Genomic DNA, 20,300 nt, shown 5'->3' with positions numbered 1-20,300 from the left:
TACAAGAAGGCAGCTTGACTTCTGAGCTATTCCACACTGTCTTTTGGCAAACGTACCCAGCATGCACTGCAGGGGGCACACCGGTAGCATCAGTGTCCAGTAAATCTTGCTAACCGTCACACAGTCCTGTTCTTTTAGCCCGAATAATGGTTAGCAAAAAACTGACATTAAAAAGCACTGACATCAGCCAGCGTAGGCTGTAGCTGGTAAAAACAGATTTGCGAGCATACAACATCCCCTTGCTTCATCTTTTGTCTGGCGATGCATTTAGTTCAGGCAATTGAACGATGGCCCAGCAAAAAAGACCGCATTAACAGTCCACCCTGAGGCTGATTCCTTGTTGTTGAGCTTTAACACACACAAACTGATGTGCTGGGATTAGCTGTTAGAAATTTGTTTAGTTTTGCATCATAGTTTCACAAAAATATTGAATTTGTTTCATGTTTCTTTGTAATTGTTTGTGAATTTTACTAGCAAATTGTGATTGTTTCTACACCAAGGAATAATTCAACCAAAAATTAACATTTGCTTAAAAATGTACTCACCCTCAGGCCATTCAATATGTAGATGAGTTTGTTTCTTCATCAGAACATATTTGGAGATATTCCGCTTGATAAAAACATCATAATAATCCACAAGTAATCCACACGAACTCCAGTGCAATTAATGTTTTGTGAAGTGATAAGCTGCGTATTTGTAAGAAAACCATTAATATAAACCACTGCTTCTAGTCTTCTATTCACAATCTTGCTTTCTTCAGTGTAAACGTGCCATCTGAATCAGGAGAGAAATATGCACGGACCTAACACCATTTATAATTTCTCCAAATCTGTTCTGATGAAGAAACAAACTCATCTACATCTCAGATGGCGTACATTTTCAGCAAATTTTCATTGTTGGGTTAACTATTCCTTAAAATAGTGTTTGTGTAAAATAAAAACAGGTTGACTGCAGCAGGCACACAAAGGGAGAAAGACAGAGATTCAGAGGAAAGAAAATTGATATTTCTAAATAGGATCCATTATGTCAAATCTCACCCCCTGTGAAGGGTCCTTGGTGACCCTGCATAGCAACCTGTTAACGATTTTCATTTCTGACCGTCAATTCTACTTACTCAGTCTCAGTCAATACAAGTGTATCAGATTCAGTAAGTACAGTAATCCAAAAGGCAACTGGGCATAACTTTGCCCTAGATCTTAAGAAAGTCTGGAAGTAGTCTAACCATGAATATACTTTTGACTACCATCAGGTTCACTGACTGAGGCTAAGACTTGGAAGGAAGAGGCAAAAAAATATTGATGCAGTGAAGAGAGCCAGACAACAGCCTGAAGTCAAGAACAGTATTGGTATCAAAAAGCTAGAAATAAAAAAACACACAAACTGCATTTCATGCTGGTGAAAATCCCAGATTGCAAAAATATACAGTATATGTGTCACTAGATCATATATCCATAACATTTTAGAGGTGTGTTTTACAACAGGACTGAAGTAAATCTATTACAGATGCATTGCTTTGGTTGTACCATTACCAATTATGTGCTTTTGCCCCAGTGAATTCAATTTAATATATGTGCTGTTTCCAGTGTGCGGGAAAACTTGTTTTGGCACTCAAATATCACAGCTTTCTCAAGTTTTTATAGTGAGGGTTTTTGAACAGTTGTGAGAAAATGGTTTGTGATCTCAATTTAGTTTCTTGAAATTACAGATTTTGATATTTGTTTTCCCTTTTTGTGACTAGTTAATTCAATAGCAATATTATTTTTGTAGATAATATTGCTATTGCATTAGGCAACTGAGTTTAACCTGATGTTTTCTTTTTTTTTTAAAAAAATCCAAAAGGATATTTCCTTTAGAAAGTACAACCATTGCATCCTGTGGTCACTGCATTACTAAGTTTATGAACCACTTTCTTGTTATTTGTAAATGTAGGGCCTCACACAATAAGAACCCTTGGAAAAAGCCTGGAAAAAATGTTGCTCGGCCATTCGGCACCATATAAGCTGCTTTCTACTTAAGTCTGTCAAAGTGACTCACCAAGGATTAATTTACAACAACCCATCATTTTTAATAGGGCAATTTTATGGAAAAGGTAGAAAAAATGTTTGTACTGTTTTACACAGTCTACTGCAATAACAAACAGAAGTTCTCAATTAAGAAAAACATCAAATAAAAAACATTAAATGACTTTTTTTTTTGTGAGACTGTTACTTTAAATGGTCAATGGTTAATATTATTGAGCTATAAACATCCATGAAAATCTTAAACTTGGGTATAACTGTACATATACATACATACATATACATATACATATATATATATATATATATATATATATATATACATACATACATACATACATACATACATACACACACACATACACACACACACACACACACACATATTTACTTTGATAGCAAAGCTGAATTTTCACAGGATCTTTAAGAAATCATTCTAATACTGATTTGCTCAAGAAAGAAGGATTATATTAGTCTAGTCCAGTGAGTGTAGTAGGCTCAGTGTGCATACAGTACGTCAGCAGTGTCACGTGAAGGCGCGTAACAGTCTCTCACATGTAGAAGTCACAGCAGCTGCATGAGAGGGAGATGAAACCTCAACTTCTTGAGAGGGCTGAGCCTAAACGGCATGGATCCTAAAGACGTTTACTGACAGGGCTGCTTATATGTTTCAATAAATACCAGGACACCCAGCTCACCCTGTATAGCTCATATGTCAAAGAGAATGTGGGTTTTAATCTTACTATTACCAAACAACTGTGAAGCCCGACTGCACACCGTCCAATATATGTCCAGTGATTAATTTCAGGTGAATATAATTAGGGTTTGTTTTTTTTGTTTTTCTCGCAACAGGACACGCGGGCTGCTTTAATAATACAACATCAGCACGAGCGCGTGGAGGAGGCACCTGGGACCGAAGCTCTCTCTCACACAGAGACGGGATCGGCGCGCTGGACATGAGGAAGACCTCATCCCGAGCCTGATCTCCTGCGGTCCCGGCCATCTGTGTGGCTTCACTTACACCGAGATCCACTCACAAAATGACCCAGCCGCAGACGACCATGGAGCTGGAGCAGAGCTGCAGTATATCCAAAAAGAGCATCATTACCAGAATGTTTAAAGTTCGCAAAAGGAGAGAGATGCTGTTCGTGCAGGTGTGCTTCGTCTGCAGCGTCCTGTTCTTGGCGTGGTGTATGTCGGCTTTACTCACGAAGACAGGTGAGTGAGTGACTGTCCCTGTACTGTATGTATTGTTGGGGCTACACATCTATACTTTACGTGTGTCGTTATCGTATAGTGTATTAGTAATGCGCCGACAAGGCAGCAGTACATACTTGTCCTTTTTTGGGACGTCAGGCGTTGAATTATTCACTGTAGTGTGAATAGAGGCTGGTGTGAGTGGGGAGAACGTCCCATTTACTTGGGATTCACATGAATAAATGCACAAGAAGGGTTGACTGCATCTTTACAGCGTCCGTTATTCTTCGGGTTATTTTGTGGGGAGATGTGGCGGTTGGCTTGGCATGGTTGCACGTTGTGCAGTATATAAAGCCGTCTTTTTATGTCAACAATGAAACAAACAAACAAACGATGATTTCAAGCTATGGATTTATGTCCAAAATTTATCACAGACAGTCCCTGATTGCGTTTGTTTAGCAGTACGATAAAAACTGAATGCACCGTTTGGTTGTATTCGACGGTTAACGTTAGCTGCCTATTTCAAGCTGTGAAAACGTGGGCGGAGTCAAACGTTTAGATGGGCGTGTCAAGAGTCTGAAGGGCGGAGTCAATAAAGCCACAGGCCGATCAAGACTTGTGATTTGATTACTTTCATGAATGTTATGTTGATCTGACTTTTCTGTATTCAATGAAGAACCAACTTCTTGACCTTGAAGCATTTTTAGGTATGAAGGTGTGTATTAAGAATATATATTTTAGAATGTACTAAATTGCCATGTTAGCTGCATTAGTCTTGCATAGAAAGATGTTCAGACTGATGGCCAAGGACTGAAGAAGCAAACAATCACAGTTTGTTTTGTATATCGTCATGTTTAGGGGCATGGAAAGGTAAAGCAGATGTCAGTACAATAACAGAACAGCATGTAAAATCTTGGACATTATTTTAATAAGGCTATGCCATGAAATTCACATGCCTTTGAAAATCCAGCATCCTGATTGGGATTGATTGTCACATGACAGCTTTATTCCATGAGAGGTTTGGCATCATGATAGCTTTGTTTCCAGGTAAAGAATGTGACACACGCTCATTGAAATCCTGTAGAATTCAACCAGTCAGATGCGGACTTTGAAACTCCTGAAGTGTTTTCAGTTTTGTGTGCCATATGCATCAGACGTTAAGTAAATGGACATGGCATCCGAGGTTGAGACTGTTGGCATTTTGTGGCACTTGCGTTCTAACAATGACTGTGAAAATTTACTTGAATGTCGTTAAACAAAAAAATTTGTTTAGAAACCGTTTTCACTCAGATAGGCCTGGGACCATAGGCGGAGTTTCACTTTTATGCTTGGGGGGGCACCCACTGGCAGACGAGCCACGAACACTCTTTTTTTTTTTTTTATTTGTTCTATATTTCATATATTTATATAATATATATTCGACAGTAAAATACATAATAAATAAATAAAACATTTTTTTTTTCCCCGAGGGTACGCACAGAGTTTTTTTTTTTTTTTTTTTTTTTTATTTTATCCTATTTAAAAAATATATATATATTATCCATTCAGCAAATGCTTTAAAAACACTTTATTGCATTCCAGATGCTTTTAAAGTACTTTTCACTATAAATTTTATGGGCAGCTTGAATTTTAAATATTGTCATGAATTATTTGTATTCCCATTTGTAAAATAGCCAACAAATTAATTGTTGCGGGCTAACCCGATCTCATGATGAAATATAGCACGGTTTTCTGCTTCTATTAGGCGTAATATGTATTTGCAGAAATTTACTTTGGCATGCAAAAGACTGATAAATTCATAATTAATGGCATGGCTGGTTCAGTCGACAGAAATGCGGGACACACGGGCCTATAATAACTGCTGAAATGTTTGCGGGGCAAATCTCAGGTCAGTCTGAGCGCTCATGGTATGCACAGTCATCTTTAAGTTTCTAAAGAGTAATCGATGATGCGATCGCACATTTCACAAGATCCACTTCAGCTGTCACTAGCCAAGGGTGAATAAGGCTTGTGTATGTGCTTTAACTAAATACTGAATCACGCGCCACACTCAAGGCCATCGCTTCAAATCGCCTGTCCAATTCAGCCAGAAATGACTCAGTCCACCACATTTTTATTAGCGAGTTTATAAAGAAAACAACGAATATTTGTTAACTTGCTAAAGCCAGGGGCGCCCCCAAGGGGTGGCCATAAACTCTGGCCACCCCTGTGGCCACCCCTAGGATGATTTGCAGTGGCTACTATTAATTTAAATCTATTTTAAATCTATTAATTTTAGATCTATATAATTTATATATCATTTAATATAGCCTAGTTACTATCACACGAAGAGTGACGTTTTTCTCAAGAAGTCTGCATAATTGCAAATGTGACATTGATTTTATACAACAGTTCAATAAACAAGAAGTTAATATCAAGAGTTTTACGTTTTAGACAACATATTCAGTTTTTGCGCTCTATTTCTAAAAACAAAAATCATTCCAAACACAGCCACTGTTTTGTGTCTCTGAGCAACATGATGGTGTTTCGTTCCTGAATGAATCAACCATTTAAACTATTCGGTTCAATCGCAATGATTTACTTCTTAACAGTGACTTGCTGCCACCTACTGGCTGTTTTAATTTCACATTTAAGGTACCATTTAATTTTTTAAACAATTTCAAACATCAGTTTTCAATGTTTTATGTTTAAAATATCAAAACATTATTTATTAATTTGTAACTCCAGGTTAAAGTATTCCATGTCCCTCAGAGCTCCATTAAACAGTGTGTAAAAACATCTAAATGGCACTTCAGATGCAGTTTCTGTTTTCTCTGCATTGCAAAGATCAATTTTGTTGATACTGATTGCATTTGCTTGGTAACAGCCCAAATGCAAGTGTCTGACTTAAAAGATGGTGCACACTTTTAGAAAAAGATGGCGTAAAGGTTAAAAAAAAAAAAAAAAAGCCTCAGCTGTCAGCACACTTAGAAATAAGATATCAGCACAATAACACACACAGCAAAATATTGTCTAATTTTCGTTATCGATAAAATCACAGAAATCACAGAGATATCATTTTTTTTGTCAATATTGCAAACCCTTTATTTTTTTTTATTTTTTTTTTTGATGTGCCACCCCAAGATTTACTGTGGCCTCATCTGGCCACCCCTATTAAAATTTTCTGGGGGCGCCACTGGCTAAAGCTGGAAAAAAACGAAAAGAGAGTCCTCTCATGTCCTCTCAAGTAAAGAACCATCCGCGACTCGGGAGGATATGGGACTTAAATAATTCATTTAACCCAAAACGTACTTATTCTAACCACTAAAATAATAAAATAATACAAATAAAATGATAATGTTAATTATTTAATTTTTATATTTTATTCATAGCTCAGACAAAATCATTATTGGCTCTCGTCTGGGGGGGGAGTGCCCCCCTTAGCCCCCCCAAACTCCAAATGGCAAGTAAATTTCTCAGTTAATTACAAAGAAACAAGTAGCACACTGAACGTAGAAAGACTGAAATAGTTGTTTCTTGTAAAACATCCAAAACAATCAGTCCAATAATTGGAAAAATCTGTTTTTACAGTGTATAGTTTTATTACGGGGAAAAACTTTCTTAGTAGCTTTAGCTCTTAAAGTTGAGATGAAATTGAAGAAGCAACAGATCATTTCTTCTGTATCATGATGTACATCTGAGTGTAACGGATTATCAAAAAAATAAAAAAATTCCAGTTGATACTACTGCTCCCCAGCTCACTTCAAAAGTGTGTTGAGACTTGCATCTTGAATATTTAGTTAACGTCTCGGTGTTCCATGGAAGAAATAAGGTTATACAGGTTTGGAACAACAACAAATCTTTAAAAATAAAACTGGAGTTATGTGCAGAGCTCTGAGACCCCCGCTGATCATTAGCCGGCAGACAGTCTGATATCCACAGACAGTCTGATGTTTTCTCTTTTTTTTTTTTTATCTCACCACATGAGTACTGTGAAAGGAAGGTGAAGGGGGATTTGAGGGAAGGCAGTTTTACGAATTGGATTAAAAAATCCCATCTATAAAATGGAGGGTATAACAGTCTCGTGTAATTTAAGTATGTAGATGAAAAGCATCCTAGAGGACGCAGGAAATGGAATCAGTGACATGCAAAGGGCCACACAGACAGCACAGTATCCAAACTATGATATACTTTTATAGACCAAAAGAGGCTCACTGAAAAGAAAAAAGAAAAGTGCCTGGGGTGAAATTTCTGAAAAATATTAAACTGCTTCTTGCATGTTTTGCAACACTTTCAAAGTGAGATTTCCAGTGTATTGCATTAAAGGGGTCATGAAATGCCTTTATTATTTTGTACTATTCTCTGAGGTCCACTTATAATGTTATCTAGATTTTTACATCAAAAGACATCATGCGCTACATGCACAAATCGGTGGGCGGGGCTGAACAGGCAGTGATGTAGGAGCAGGCATTGATCATCTTCTGCGGAGGCGGTCTTTAGCCACACTATTACATCATAAAGTGGCACATTCCACAACCTGTCATTTTGGCAGATTGGCTTCAATATAAGTATAAATTTGCAAATCATACACTATGGTAAAAGTGTTTGAGGTCATAACCTAGTACTGCATGGAAAAAAGTACAGTATAATCTACCCCCTGTAATCATAATTTGTAAAAAAGGAATAAAAGTTGTCATTTTACTGCCACTAGCGTTTATTTCAGCTGGAAACTGCAGTCAGTTGTATGTATTACATACACATACAATTGACTGCAGTTTCAAGCTGAAATGAACACCCATTGAGCCTAGGTGGTTATAAATGGAGCACAGATCAAACCACTGTGGTACAAGCACATCTCAGACACAAATGACGTCTCATTACAGGGGATTTTGCATCGCCCTTTTCCACTTACTCTTATTGTCTACAAAGTGTACAGCGTTGTCTGCCTGGCTGAGCGATACTAGTGGGTGCAGTTTAGTTTAATTACGCCAAAATTACAAGCGGCTTAAGGGATTACCTGCACATGATATTGTAATGATGAGGATGCTGAATATGTGCTTTCTGCTTAATGGCTCTACGGATGCTGGCATATCTGATAAGCTCGTCACGAGTCCATCTGGTGTGCACTCCTGCTGTGATTACAGAACATCACACCTAATATGGACCAGATTCCCAAATCTCATTCCTGTTCTTCTGCACCTTCTCATTATCCTCCATCACTAACTATAGGGAAGTTAGTGCAAGCTGAAAATGCTGCTTAATAAACTTTTTTTTTTTATTATTATTATTATTATTGCTGTTGAGTTCATTATTCTGTCCTCCTCCTGTGACACTTCGTTACACAACTTTACTGCTCTTTTTTTCTGCCTCTCATAAGCTGTAAGTGGGTCATTCTGTTCTTGATTTAGGAGCAGTTGGAATATTTTTGACAGGTTTTGCTGCAGTAGTTTTCAGTTTGTGGAATTTTTTCAGTCACTGTCTGGCTACTCGTAATGTTGGGAATATTTTAAACATATTTGTGCATTAAAAGAATAGTTCACCTGAAAATGAAAATTGTCATCAAGGTAACTGGTCTCGACTACAGTATTTTAACAGTAATAATACTGGACAAATGTATAGATTTTAATGATCTAAGCGCATGGTCTAAAGCGCATGGCGCAGGTGCACTCAGGGCGTGTCCGTATCCACTTTTGCTAGTTTAACAACAGGAAAACGGTTTGCGTGCTTGGGCCCAAGTTCTAAACTGGTTTTCCCTATTCTCTTTATGAGTAAAGGTTGTTTTTTGGGCGTAATGTGCAATAAATTAATCAGTCTCATCTCCCATCCCCTTTAAAAGCCAGCTGCGCTCGCGCCATGGCAGGTTCACTATTTACAAAATATTTTGACATTTCAAAAACAACCCATTTTAAACTTTAACATCTGAGCTGGATGTCTCAAATTTAACTAGTCAAGAACCACTAATTCAACTACTCATCAAACCATTTTACCCAGTAAGTTAGTCACTGGACTGATTTAAAAGTGATGGTCTGAGAGCCAGTTTTGGACAGATTTATTAAAAAGTTTGTGAATCAGACTACACTGGTCATGCTATCTGTTGTTGCGTGTTACCAGCAAAGACATTGTAAGCATCAGATTAGACTGTTTATTGATTTGTAGTATTTAGTGCACCCATGTCTTTGGCAATATAATCTTAATGTGAAGAGCTCAAAACTCAGCTAAAATACTGTGTTTTCTGGAAAAAGTGTCACAGTGCTTTAGTACAGTGTTTCAAGTCTCAGAGTTGATCATCATGAATAGAACTGAATCAGGACTACAGCTACTGTACCTAGTCATTCTACTAGTTAATTGATTTCATGTTGTACAGGAAAAAAAACATCACACATTTTATTTTTGTCAGAATTTGTGACTTTTTTTTTTTTAAATAAATAATTTGAATAAACACAATGTGTTCAGTGAGTAACAGATGTAATGCCAACTGTCAAATAAATATGTTCCACTAAATATGTGCCATAGTTTCAGAACAAGATAAATATGATTATTCTGCTTTTTTTTTTGGACTGCACTCCATATCCTCATGAAAAAATGATGTGCTGGAATCGACTGCTGCTGAAGCATAGAAATGCAGGCAAAATATGAGGCATGCAATCCTTTTTCAAGCAATGGCTGTTAGGACAGTATGCATGGTTGAATCTTAACACCATTTTCTTTCTATGATTTCTCAAAATAAATAACCCCCGTGGTGCTGCTAACCATGACACAATGCACATCACATAGGAACAGTGATTAAAAAGGAAAGCCAGGCAGATCAAGGCCACAGTATCACACACTAACCCCAAGCCTGACCGACAAGTAATTTAGCTAATTAGCTCTAAGTTGAAACCATTCCTTGATTATGATGAGTATTTGGATAGTTGACATGAAATGTAATGTGAGATGACATGCTAAAAGTATAAAACTGTTTTAAACAGTATTTGTATTTTTGATAATTAGCAATCCTAGTAAGTTATATTAAAACAAAATTTAAGTGAACACATTCATACAATTATATTAGGTTAATGAATTAAGTACTAATATTTATTATATAATTTTAATGTAATAGGTGCAGTCCATGTAAGCTCCACAAACCCAACATACCAAAGCCATTTGACAGTATGTAACTGTCTGTAAATTATTTATTTTCTAAACGGCAGTCATTTTCTGCAAATGTGTGCTGGTTCCAGAGGGATCCGGGTAAGCGGATTCACAACAGCTTTGGCGCCTACTCTCTGAATTGTAAATTTATATTAAGTGTGTGTATCTTTATTCCCAGGTCATGGGCTGGTGCTTCAGGAGGGGTTTGCTGTTCCCAGAGATCACCTGGGCAGAAGGCTTATGGCCACAGCGGGAGACAATGAGACCGAGAAGAACTGCACAGAACCAGGTAATTCATACATTACTTCATTATGATTAATGACTTTTCCCCATTTGAGTGATCGCTTGTCTTAGGATCAGTGTTGGGAAGGTCACTTTGGAAATGTAATGGGTTACAGAATACAAGTTACCCTATTTAAAATGTAGTGTAACTATTTGAATTACTTTATTTAAAAAATGTAACTGCTTACATTTGATTACTTTTACTCAACACTAATTACTGTCAGACATCTCTAAATCCTTCATCACTTGAATTAAGATTCATTTTAAAGCACAGCCTCCACAAAATCAAACTTTAACACCACTTTTTACTTTTGAGTTTTTTCTTTTGTTAGATTTATGAGGTTAAATTTTAATTTAAAAAGTCTAATAGCTATTATAATTGTTGTGTTGGGTCTAGCCTTGAGGGAATGATATTGCTATATTATTGATTATTAGTGATTATTATAGTAATTATCATTAAGAAAATAATTGGTGGAAAAGATGAAATGTTGCTTGGTGATTTTGCTTTGGAGCCTTCAGAAAACTTTAACTCAGTTTTTCTCAAAATGGACTTTGCTGACTGCTGATATTTTTTTTTTGTCCGATTCCAACAACTCGTATATCATTTTGAAGATCTTTTAACTGAGAGTGTAAAAATAAAAATGACTCAGTTTTGAAAATTTGCTCATTGTGACTTCTTTTTTTTACAAGCACAGGTCACATATGTATTTTTTTAACCACTAGTTTTAAAAAACAAATGAAGTGAAAACTATCCACAAATAACATTCATAACACAAATACACAATTAACATTCATTAAGCACTCACGTTGATTGATAAGAAGCATAAAAAAATGTGTTTGTCACAGGCCTAATTGTTTGCAACCAGTTCATCTAATGACTTATGATACTTCTGCCTTTTGATATCTGGCTGAATATTACGTTTAGTAAAGATTAGGCTCAATATTCACTATTCACTCAAAACAGATGGCCCACTAAGCCACTGCACACAGAAAACCTACTGACTGCTTTGGGAACCTGTTCCATTTAGGATTGTCATTTGACTATTTATTTGAAAGGTTTTTTTTTTCTTCTTAGAAATCAAATTTATCCCATATAATATAATTTCAGTGTCTTTGATTTATTGTCTATTGTCTATTGGTCCACACTTTGGGAAATTCTTCTTACTTCACAATATCATTCCCTTTCATCCATCGTCACTGATATTGACCAGACAATGCTGATAAAGACATAAATCTTGCACAAAATGTAATGTATGCACGAAAACGTCAATGGAATGGAGCTCAGTCCTGCCATATTATTGAAATGAATTGTTCCAACAGTAAATTAAGCTGCTTTGACTGGAAATCGTTATCGCTCTTATCCCTACAGGCAGCTTTGTGGAAAGACAAAAGAATTGTAAGGGAAGATTTGTGATTATGAGAGAAATGGATCTGTGGCTTTGCCTTGTGTGTTCTATAAATGGAAGCAGGAAGGCTATTTTTAGACACTGTCCCCTCGACATCCCTGTGACCATAGGAGATGCTGAGGAAGATGAGCCCAGATCTTTGGATGTATCTTGGGAGTTCTGGCATCTCAGGACCTGAAGGCTTTCTCATTAAGTTGCTCTTATTTGCCGAATGCCGCAGTTCGGTGCACGTGACCCTGTTTGCACTGCGATGTGAGATTATGGAACGTTTCGGGGGTTGTGTCTCTATTAGAGTCGTGAGCTGAGGAAGTTTGTCATCGTGGGCTGATGGAATCTGCCCTTTCAATTTGCTCGCTACCTATAATGAATGTTTCAGTGTCTCAGGGAGTGTGGAACAGCACCGCTTTCAGGCAGATTTCCTTCGGGGTATGCCACGTGCCATCGTCAAGCGCTGACATCATGGATCTTAGCCTTGCTTCTTCCAGCCAGAATGTGAGCGAGTGGTGATCTGAGGTCTTTGCCAGCTACATGAGCGAGAAGGGAGAAGAAAGATGAGATCGGTCCATCTCTGTCAGCAACCCTCCGAGCTGAAGGCCAGGTGGAGGTCACGTCGACTGTCACAACTGTGAAACATTTGCTCATGAATTTACATCCCGCTGCGTGTGGGAGTTTGCGGAGAGCTCTTCTTTCTCACTGTTATAATGTTGTTTATTCTTTTTAGGAATTTAAGCTGTTAGCCGTTATAAAATTCATTCAGACGTAGCTGTTGAATTAGATACTTCCCCTTTTTTTCCGCAAAACTCTGCACTACTAATATACCCTTGAGGCCATTGTAATCAGAGATGGAGTAGTTCAGTGGCAGCACATCATCTTGGTGTTGTCAGATGTATTTAAAAAATTTTGCAAAATAGCACCTTGCATACTGCCTATGAAGCTAAATATACCATATAACTTGAATAATTCAGCTACCACATTATCAGCTTCCTGTTTATGGGATGGCCTGAGAACATAGAAAAATAAATTGTTTCATTAATTATTAAGAACTAAAAGTTCTTCATGGGTTCTACTATTTTAAACCTCTGGAAAACTATGGAAGCCCGTTTCTGCCACAGTTGAGGAAAAGTCATAATAATGAGAATTTTATTTTTCATTAAATTTATTTATTAAAAGTCATTATTTTGAGAAAGTTTATCATTTCGAGAGAGTTTATATATGAGAGTTTTTCCTCCGAATATTGTAATATAGTAACTCATAATTATGAGAAAGTATCTCATTATGACTTACAGAATTATATCTTTCTCAAAGTGGCGGGAACGGGCTTCCATACAGTATATATCAAACCATCTGTAATAACAGACAGCAATGGTGATCACGTAATAAAACGATAGTGATCACGTAATCAAGATTTTACTCTTTACTCACACTTGTGTGTTTCTGTAAATCCTGTGTAGAATTATGCTTTGTTTGTAAACGTGAACAAAAGACATGACAAAACATGATCTGGATCTTCATAAAAAAATTTTTTGCATAGACCTGTGTTCGCCTCTTGTTATTCACATTACGTTCTCAAATCTGTGGTTGAGGCTAAACAGGAAGTGCTGTAGAATCGGTGGGCGGGGCTGAAAAGGCAGTAATGTAGAAGCAGATGTTGATCTTCTGCAGAGGCGGTGTTTAGCCACACTATTATGTCATAAAGTGCACATTCCACAACCTGTCAGATTGGCTTCAACATAAGCTGTTTTACACTAACAAGACAATTTTAAGTTCTGAAACTTCCAGAATGTTTTTATAGCACAATGACCTCTTGTATATTAAAAGATCAAGGGAATTTTGATTTCTCAGTACATGACCCCTTTAAAATAAGAACCAGCTTGATTTTTAGTTATTTTAACTGAATTTAGTGCATTTATAGTTTTTCTGTTTGCCTGTTTTTTTTGTTTGTTTGTTTTTTGGATACATTTGGAGAGCCCCTTTGGAAGGCCCCTTTTGAAAAACGGATTTCAAGTGCAAGTTTTTGATGATACTGTTTTTATCTCGTATTTTTGAAGTTTACATGGCGACGTCACACATGGGCAGATCACATGTTCAGTCTATAGATATGCTCTGAAGTGTAGTGTTTCTTTACAAAGACATCGCCAACTATTGGCCTGGCATGCAAACTATGGCGTTTTTAATGGTTTTTGCAGATCTGTGTGAATGGGGATTGTTTTGACAATGTTGTTGTTTTACGCTTTTAGTGCATCGTTGTCATGTAAATGTACCCTATTAATTCAGTAGTATCTTTCTGGAAATAAAGGTATTTTCTAAGTTCCATTCTCTAAAAATCAAACTTCTGAGAATTTCCAGTCAACATTTTAGTGTTTATATTGCAGGATTCGTCTCCCTGTGGTAAAATTGCTGATGTTTCTGTACAGCCCTTAGTTTCATTTGAGCTCCAGCCCAGATCTCCTGTGGCTTATTTCCAAAATGCATCAGAGCAGCAGTCCAACAACATCTTATGTTTTCCTTAAACCATTGTTCATCCCTTGATGTAGACATCAACAGTGCCCACACATACTGTAACTATAGCTCTAACAGAATGAAGGTGATTTATGAGTTAATTGATGCAGCTTCTCTTGAGAGGTTTTTTAATCAATTTGTTTTGAAATTAAGAGTTCGTAAATTATACTTGCAGTGTAAAACATTTTGGAATTTAGCCCATCGATGCAGCTTCTCTTGAGAGGTAAAATCAAGATGTTGTGCAAATCAGCATCCGTAAATTATACTATAGGTTGTATTGCAGTGTAAAACATTTGGAATTTGCCACAGTATGGGTTGTTCTGACCAATAATAAGAGATGTTGTGCAAATCAGCATTCGTAAATTACGGAAAGCCCATCTGATCGACATTAAAAAGCAACCAACCAGAGTTTCTTGTTTTATGTGATGTTTAGAGGCAGGTAAATGCGAAATCGATGGTGCTATAATAATCAGCCAATGTGCAAAGTAGTGGCACATTCAAGATACAGCAATCTCTGTGAAAGCTTACACAGAAAACACTTAAGCAATTTGCTTAAAATGTTTTGCAGCTTTGTGGTCAGAAATTTCATCATCTAAAAGTAATGAGTAGCAGTTATTTCAGTTAACGGTCCTGACTTTTGTGGTATTTGATTTAATTGTTTAAAAGTATTGTGTAGTATATTTCTCCTTCTTAGAAATAACAAAAACAATTCTGGGCAGTGACGTCACTCTCCACCCCATGCAATCTAAATCGTTCCAAAACGGTGCCATTCGTTTGTGCTCGATTTGTGCAGGTTTGTGCAGTTAAAATTTACATAGTATCTATTTCCCGTCCTCAGAAATAACAAATGGAAAGTGATGTGTGTCTTAAGATCATTCTGTACAAATCGATTTGTGCAGGTTTTTTTCGTTTGTGCTCGATTTGTGCTGGTTTGTGCCGTTAAAAGAAACAACCATGACATCTTACTAAATATAACAGAAACTTTACTCTCCAGTTAAAAGAAACAACCATGACATCTTACTAAATATAACAGAAACTTTACTCTCCACCCTGTTTAGTGCGGCTGCAGAGTGTTGGTGCTGCCTTCCATTGAGTCTAAATCATCCTATTTCACCTTGGTTTTCACTTAAACATGGCGAAATATATTTGATGTTCATAGCCTAACAGCACAAACCGGCACAAATTGGAGCTTCAAATAGGCCAACGAAGGACACCAGTTTTGTATGGTATTTAGACGAATATGGGGGGTGGAGAGTGACGTCACAGCCTCCGAAAATACTTTTGGTTATATCTACGCCATACTGACCGGTACAAAAAAATAGATACAGTGTTTTTTGCAATAACAGCACAAATGGACAGAGGCTCCTGAATTAGCATATATTTGTTACAAATCGAGCACAAACGAACTGTGCTGGTTTGGAGCGATTTGGGCAAGCCAAATTGGGGTGGAGAGTGATGTCACATGGTCAAAAAAAGAATGACGAACTGGGGTGAGAGTGACGTGTCACAGAAAGCCTTTGGTTATATAAGAATGTTTAATATCTCAAACACCAAACCAGCACAAATGTTCCTTTTTGCGGCACAAATCAGCACAAACGAATGGCATAGTTTTGGTGATTATTTCTTCTTATGGGGTGCCAACTTCACAGATGTAGCTCTTTCTGATGCTGATGTGGTGTGAAATGAGTTGATTTAATTTGATGCGATGAGGGCATCACACCAATATCTTCAGGTCAGGAATGATATGAAACGAATAATAAAAATGCTCAAACAGCTCAATTCAGCAAAATAAATTTTTTTGCTCTAAAGAAAATATATTTTGCAGCTTTTGTAACAGGAGAATCTCACTGAACAGGCGTTCACATAGGCAAACAAGCAAGTGCTTTGATGAGAGCGGGCCTCCATTATGTTTGTGCTCCTCAGAAGCTGCGCAAATCAATAAGTAATCTGAAAGAGAGAGAGTGCTCAGACAGTCTGGGTTGGAAGCCAGCTTGCTGACTGAAATTTGAATAAGCAGAATGTTCCTGTGCCTGAAGAGGGGTTATTTTAAGAACTTGTATTTTTTACAGACTGGAACAGATTGATTGACCCGTTCGTAAGGGAAAAAAAGGTGGAATGTGATGGGCTGGGTGCTTTGTTTGTGCACTTTTAAGATGACATAACTGCAAGCTCAGGCATGGACAAATAGGTTAATACACTATTCAACAGCTTTACAGTTATGTAGCATATTTCATAAAGAAAACATAATATTGTTACAGATGGAGGCTTGTCACGTAGAGATGGGGCTGGAGGCGGCATTGTATTTCATCCAGTATTAACAGTGCTTTTTCCAGATTGCTGCTGTATATGAACTATGCAGTTTATACCATAACAGACTTGTAACTATTTATTGACATTTAAATCCTTACAATGCCTTCACTAGTGTAATTCTGCTCACAAATCAAGCGGTAAATCAGGCTGTACAGTAGGTTGTATTGACTTGTAAAAGCCACACACTAACCCAGAGTTGAACATGAAATGGGTTTTGGGATTTTTATTTTTTTTTCAGTGCCATTACATTGTTGTCCGTTGGTTTTGACCCTAATATATTAAACTAAACCTTATATTTAGTGTTTTTTGTCTAATAGACACCATAGCAAATACAAAAATCCAAACGGCTGTTAGAAAACATCTAAGCACCCTATGACTTCCTTTTCCATGACATGCAGGTGTCAACAATGGGCAACACTTTATGAACTGCAGTAAACAGGGCTTTTCTGCTTTCCTATAAGTGCCACCTACTGGCAGTGTGTGAATTTGCATTTTTAATTCAGCCTGTTGCACAATCTATGGTTTTCCAGCGTCTTCTGCACTTTGAGTTCTTCCCAAATGTGGCTATGTTGATCCATGTTTCATACTGTGGACAATTAAGACAATTATTACAAAAGGTACAAACATTCATTTATGCTCAAGAAGGTAATGTACTATTTTATATACCGTAAGGATGTAAATTTTACAAAACCTAGTAGGCCTATGCATTATGCCATTCTGAACACACCCAAATTTGTTTCCTTTTTTTTTTTCTACTAAAGGTGTGTGCACATCAAAACCGAATTGAATTATTTGAGTAACTGGATTACATACAAGTCAATGCATTGTTGCAAATAGATGCAAATTTGTGCCGGACGGTGCAAATGACGTGAATTGGGCAATGTGTTTGCCACAAACATGCAATGTTTGCCTCGATCACAACTTCCACACAAGTTGAAAATTTTCAACTCGAGTGGGAAACTCGCATGACGCGTTGTTGCGCAAACCAATCAGTGAAGAGCTTATTGACATCTGATTTTACATGTCCGGTTGTATCAGAAAATGGAGAGCATTATTATGTTTTTATTTGTGCAAGTGATGCGAAAAACATCCCGTGAGTAATCTAGAGCAAGTAACGTAACACCGTAACAAGCTTCACACGCGCACACACACAGACAAACACACACAGACACACACACCCCCATCTAGCTCTGGTCAGTATATCCAGCTGTGAGGCGCTGATCCTGCCACATGTGTTCACATCAGGACAGACACTGATGGATAAGGTCATCAGATGACAGGATACAACAAAGCACATACTGCCTCCCTCTACCTGAGATGCTTGTCCACAGTAGCTAAGACGATATGCTGTTTATACAGCTTGTACAAACCCAAAGCACATACTCTACATCAGGGTTCCTCAATAGACGGCCCGCGGGCCACATCCAGTCTGTGAAAGAAAAATGTTTGGCCCACGCTAATTTCAAATAAAGTGGCATGAAAATTCAAACGCAGCATCCGAAAGCGACATTAACTTACATCGTGTCTACACCGGACACGAGCGGCGCGGTGCGATGCAACAAAATACAACAGAACTTATTATAATCAGTGACGCTGTCTACACTGGATGCATGGCGCAACAAATCCCCGACAGAAAACTGCTGACTCGTTCTATTTATGATGTGCTGACACAAAGTTCAAGTGATTTGCAATGCTTTGTCACGTCCAGTGTAGATACAATGTGACAGCAAAAACACGGCAAGTGTGAAGTAAAGAAAAGTGGACACTGAAAATATATGATTCAAATGTGAATGGACTGAATGGAATGAGTGAGTGATAACATCTTTGTTATGGATGTTGGTTCATAGTGAGTACACAGTTTTAACCTAAGTTTGCTTGAGCCTAATTTATTTTCAAGATCTGAGGTAAAATATCTATTGTTGCTTTCACATGGCTATAAAGATTATGCAAAATAATATTCAAACTCACATTAGACACTTTTAACATTGAATAAAGCACATAATCATTACCTGAGATTATCAATGTAATATTTTGTATGTTGTTCCTGCAGTGACATCGCAGAAAATAAAAAAAACATTTCTAAAATGGAATTGCTGTCGCGGGTGTTTAGGACAAAAACTACATGGAAAAGATACTTTTTATCGTGTCACGTAATGTCTGATTGGAACACACGGTGTTATAGTTTGATCCCCCCAAAAAATCGAAGTATAAAAATATTAATGCTGACAGATCTAATAATTTAATCTCCAATTAGGGAAAGTGGAGAGAAGAGATCCAGTCAGGAGATGTGCAGCAACAGTTGATTTGCATGGCAGACATGGAGATCCAGATTTTTTTGTTTGTTGATTTGGTTTTTAATATTCAACAGGCAAAGTTCTTTTGTATCTAAATGCAAAAATGTTCATAATTGTTTGAATTAAAACAGACTACTGGGGGAAATAATCTGAATATTTATCGTGTGGCCATCTTTTGATTTATTTATATATATATATATATATATATATATATATATATATATATATATATATATAACATTCATACATACATACAGGTCTTGACATTAACACCCGCCAACCCGCCAAATGCGGATGGATTTTGCTCGTGGCGGGTAACATAGTGACTCCAACTAGCCACCTTGGCGGGTTGAATAATTGCCAGTGTGTGAGTTGGAGGCTAAGTAAGTTTAGCACAGATATATTTTCACTCGTGAACACTCTGACTCTGACTGAGGGCTTCAGAGTTTCTCTTTCCATCAGGCGATCTCTGATATTTCTCAGTTCATCTCAATGGATGTGCAGCGCACCTGTATTTGATGTACCGTAAACTCTAGTGTGAAGGTGCACAAATCGCCGTCGCTTTCTCTCACACACACGCAGAGAGAGAGAGAGTGAGTGAGTGAATTGACTCGCTACATGTAAACAATATTCTTTGTTGTGTTTTCCGGTCAAAATAACGGCGTTCCTATGGAAGTCTTCAGCTTTTAAGAACAGCCAGGTTTTCCGGTAGTAGGTGGAGTTAATGGTCAAACGGCAATCCCATTGGGTGGCGCTCACCTATTATCGTCCCTGTTTTGATTTCAGCAAATCAGTTCGAGCGAACGGACAAAACCTGATTAATATTCATGAATCCAGCAGCTCATTAAACCTTAGTAATCCTTAGTGTGTTTTATAGTTCTTATTATTAGAATTCGTATCATTATTATCCTATCAGTATTTTTGTTAGTTTTTTCCCAATTTTTTTTTGTCAGACACATTGAATGACAGAAAAAAACAAACACCTCAAGTTAAAATGTTCAGTTAAAATGACTATTATTTATTTAAACATGGTTATCAAATTTACTTCTAATTACTTGTTATATTAAATTATTTTTATTGATTATTATAAAGCTTGACTGACTGATGTTAAAAGTGTATTTAAAAAAACTGCGCCATTTTACAAATATTATTTTTATATATATATATATATATATATATATTTT

General features: G+C 37.1%; 1 protein-coding gene across 2 annotated transcripts in view; it reads left to right on the top strand.

The window, feature by feature from the left end:
* The first annotated feature begins 2,563 nt into the window (after window positions 1-2,563).
* Window positions 2,564-20,300, top strand: part of slc24a4a (solute carrier family 24 member 4a) — a 48,608-nt gene continuing 30,871 nt past the window's right edge. The window contains exons 1-3 of one of the 2 annotated variants that reach the window (XM_042742695.1): window positions 2,564-2,744; window positions 2,871-3,236; window positions 10,504-10,614. In XM_042742695.1, coding sequence (XP_042598629.1) covers window positions 3,059-3,236; window positions 10,504-10,614 — 289 coding nt within the window. In that variant the 5' untranslated portion in view covers window positions 2,564-2,744; window positions 2,871-3,058. The remainder of the gene's footprint in view (window positions 2,745-2,870; window positions 3,237-10,503; window positions 10,615-20,300) is intronic. The other variant, XM_042742696.1, reaches the window with a different exon arrangement.

The sequence above is a fragment of the Cyprinus carpio genome, chromosome B17 (assembly GCF_018340385.1).
Source record: "Cyprinus carpio isolate SPL01 chromosome B17, ASM1834038v1, whole genome shotgun sequence".
NCBI lineage: Eukaryota > Metazoa > Chordata > Actinopteri > Cypriniformes > Cyprinidae > Cyprinus > Cyprinus carpio.
This window is presented reverse-complemented; position numbering and strand designations above follow the sequence as displayed.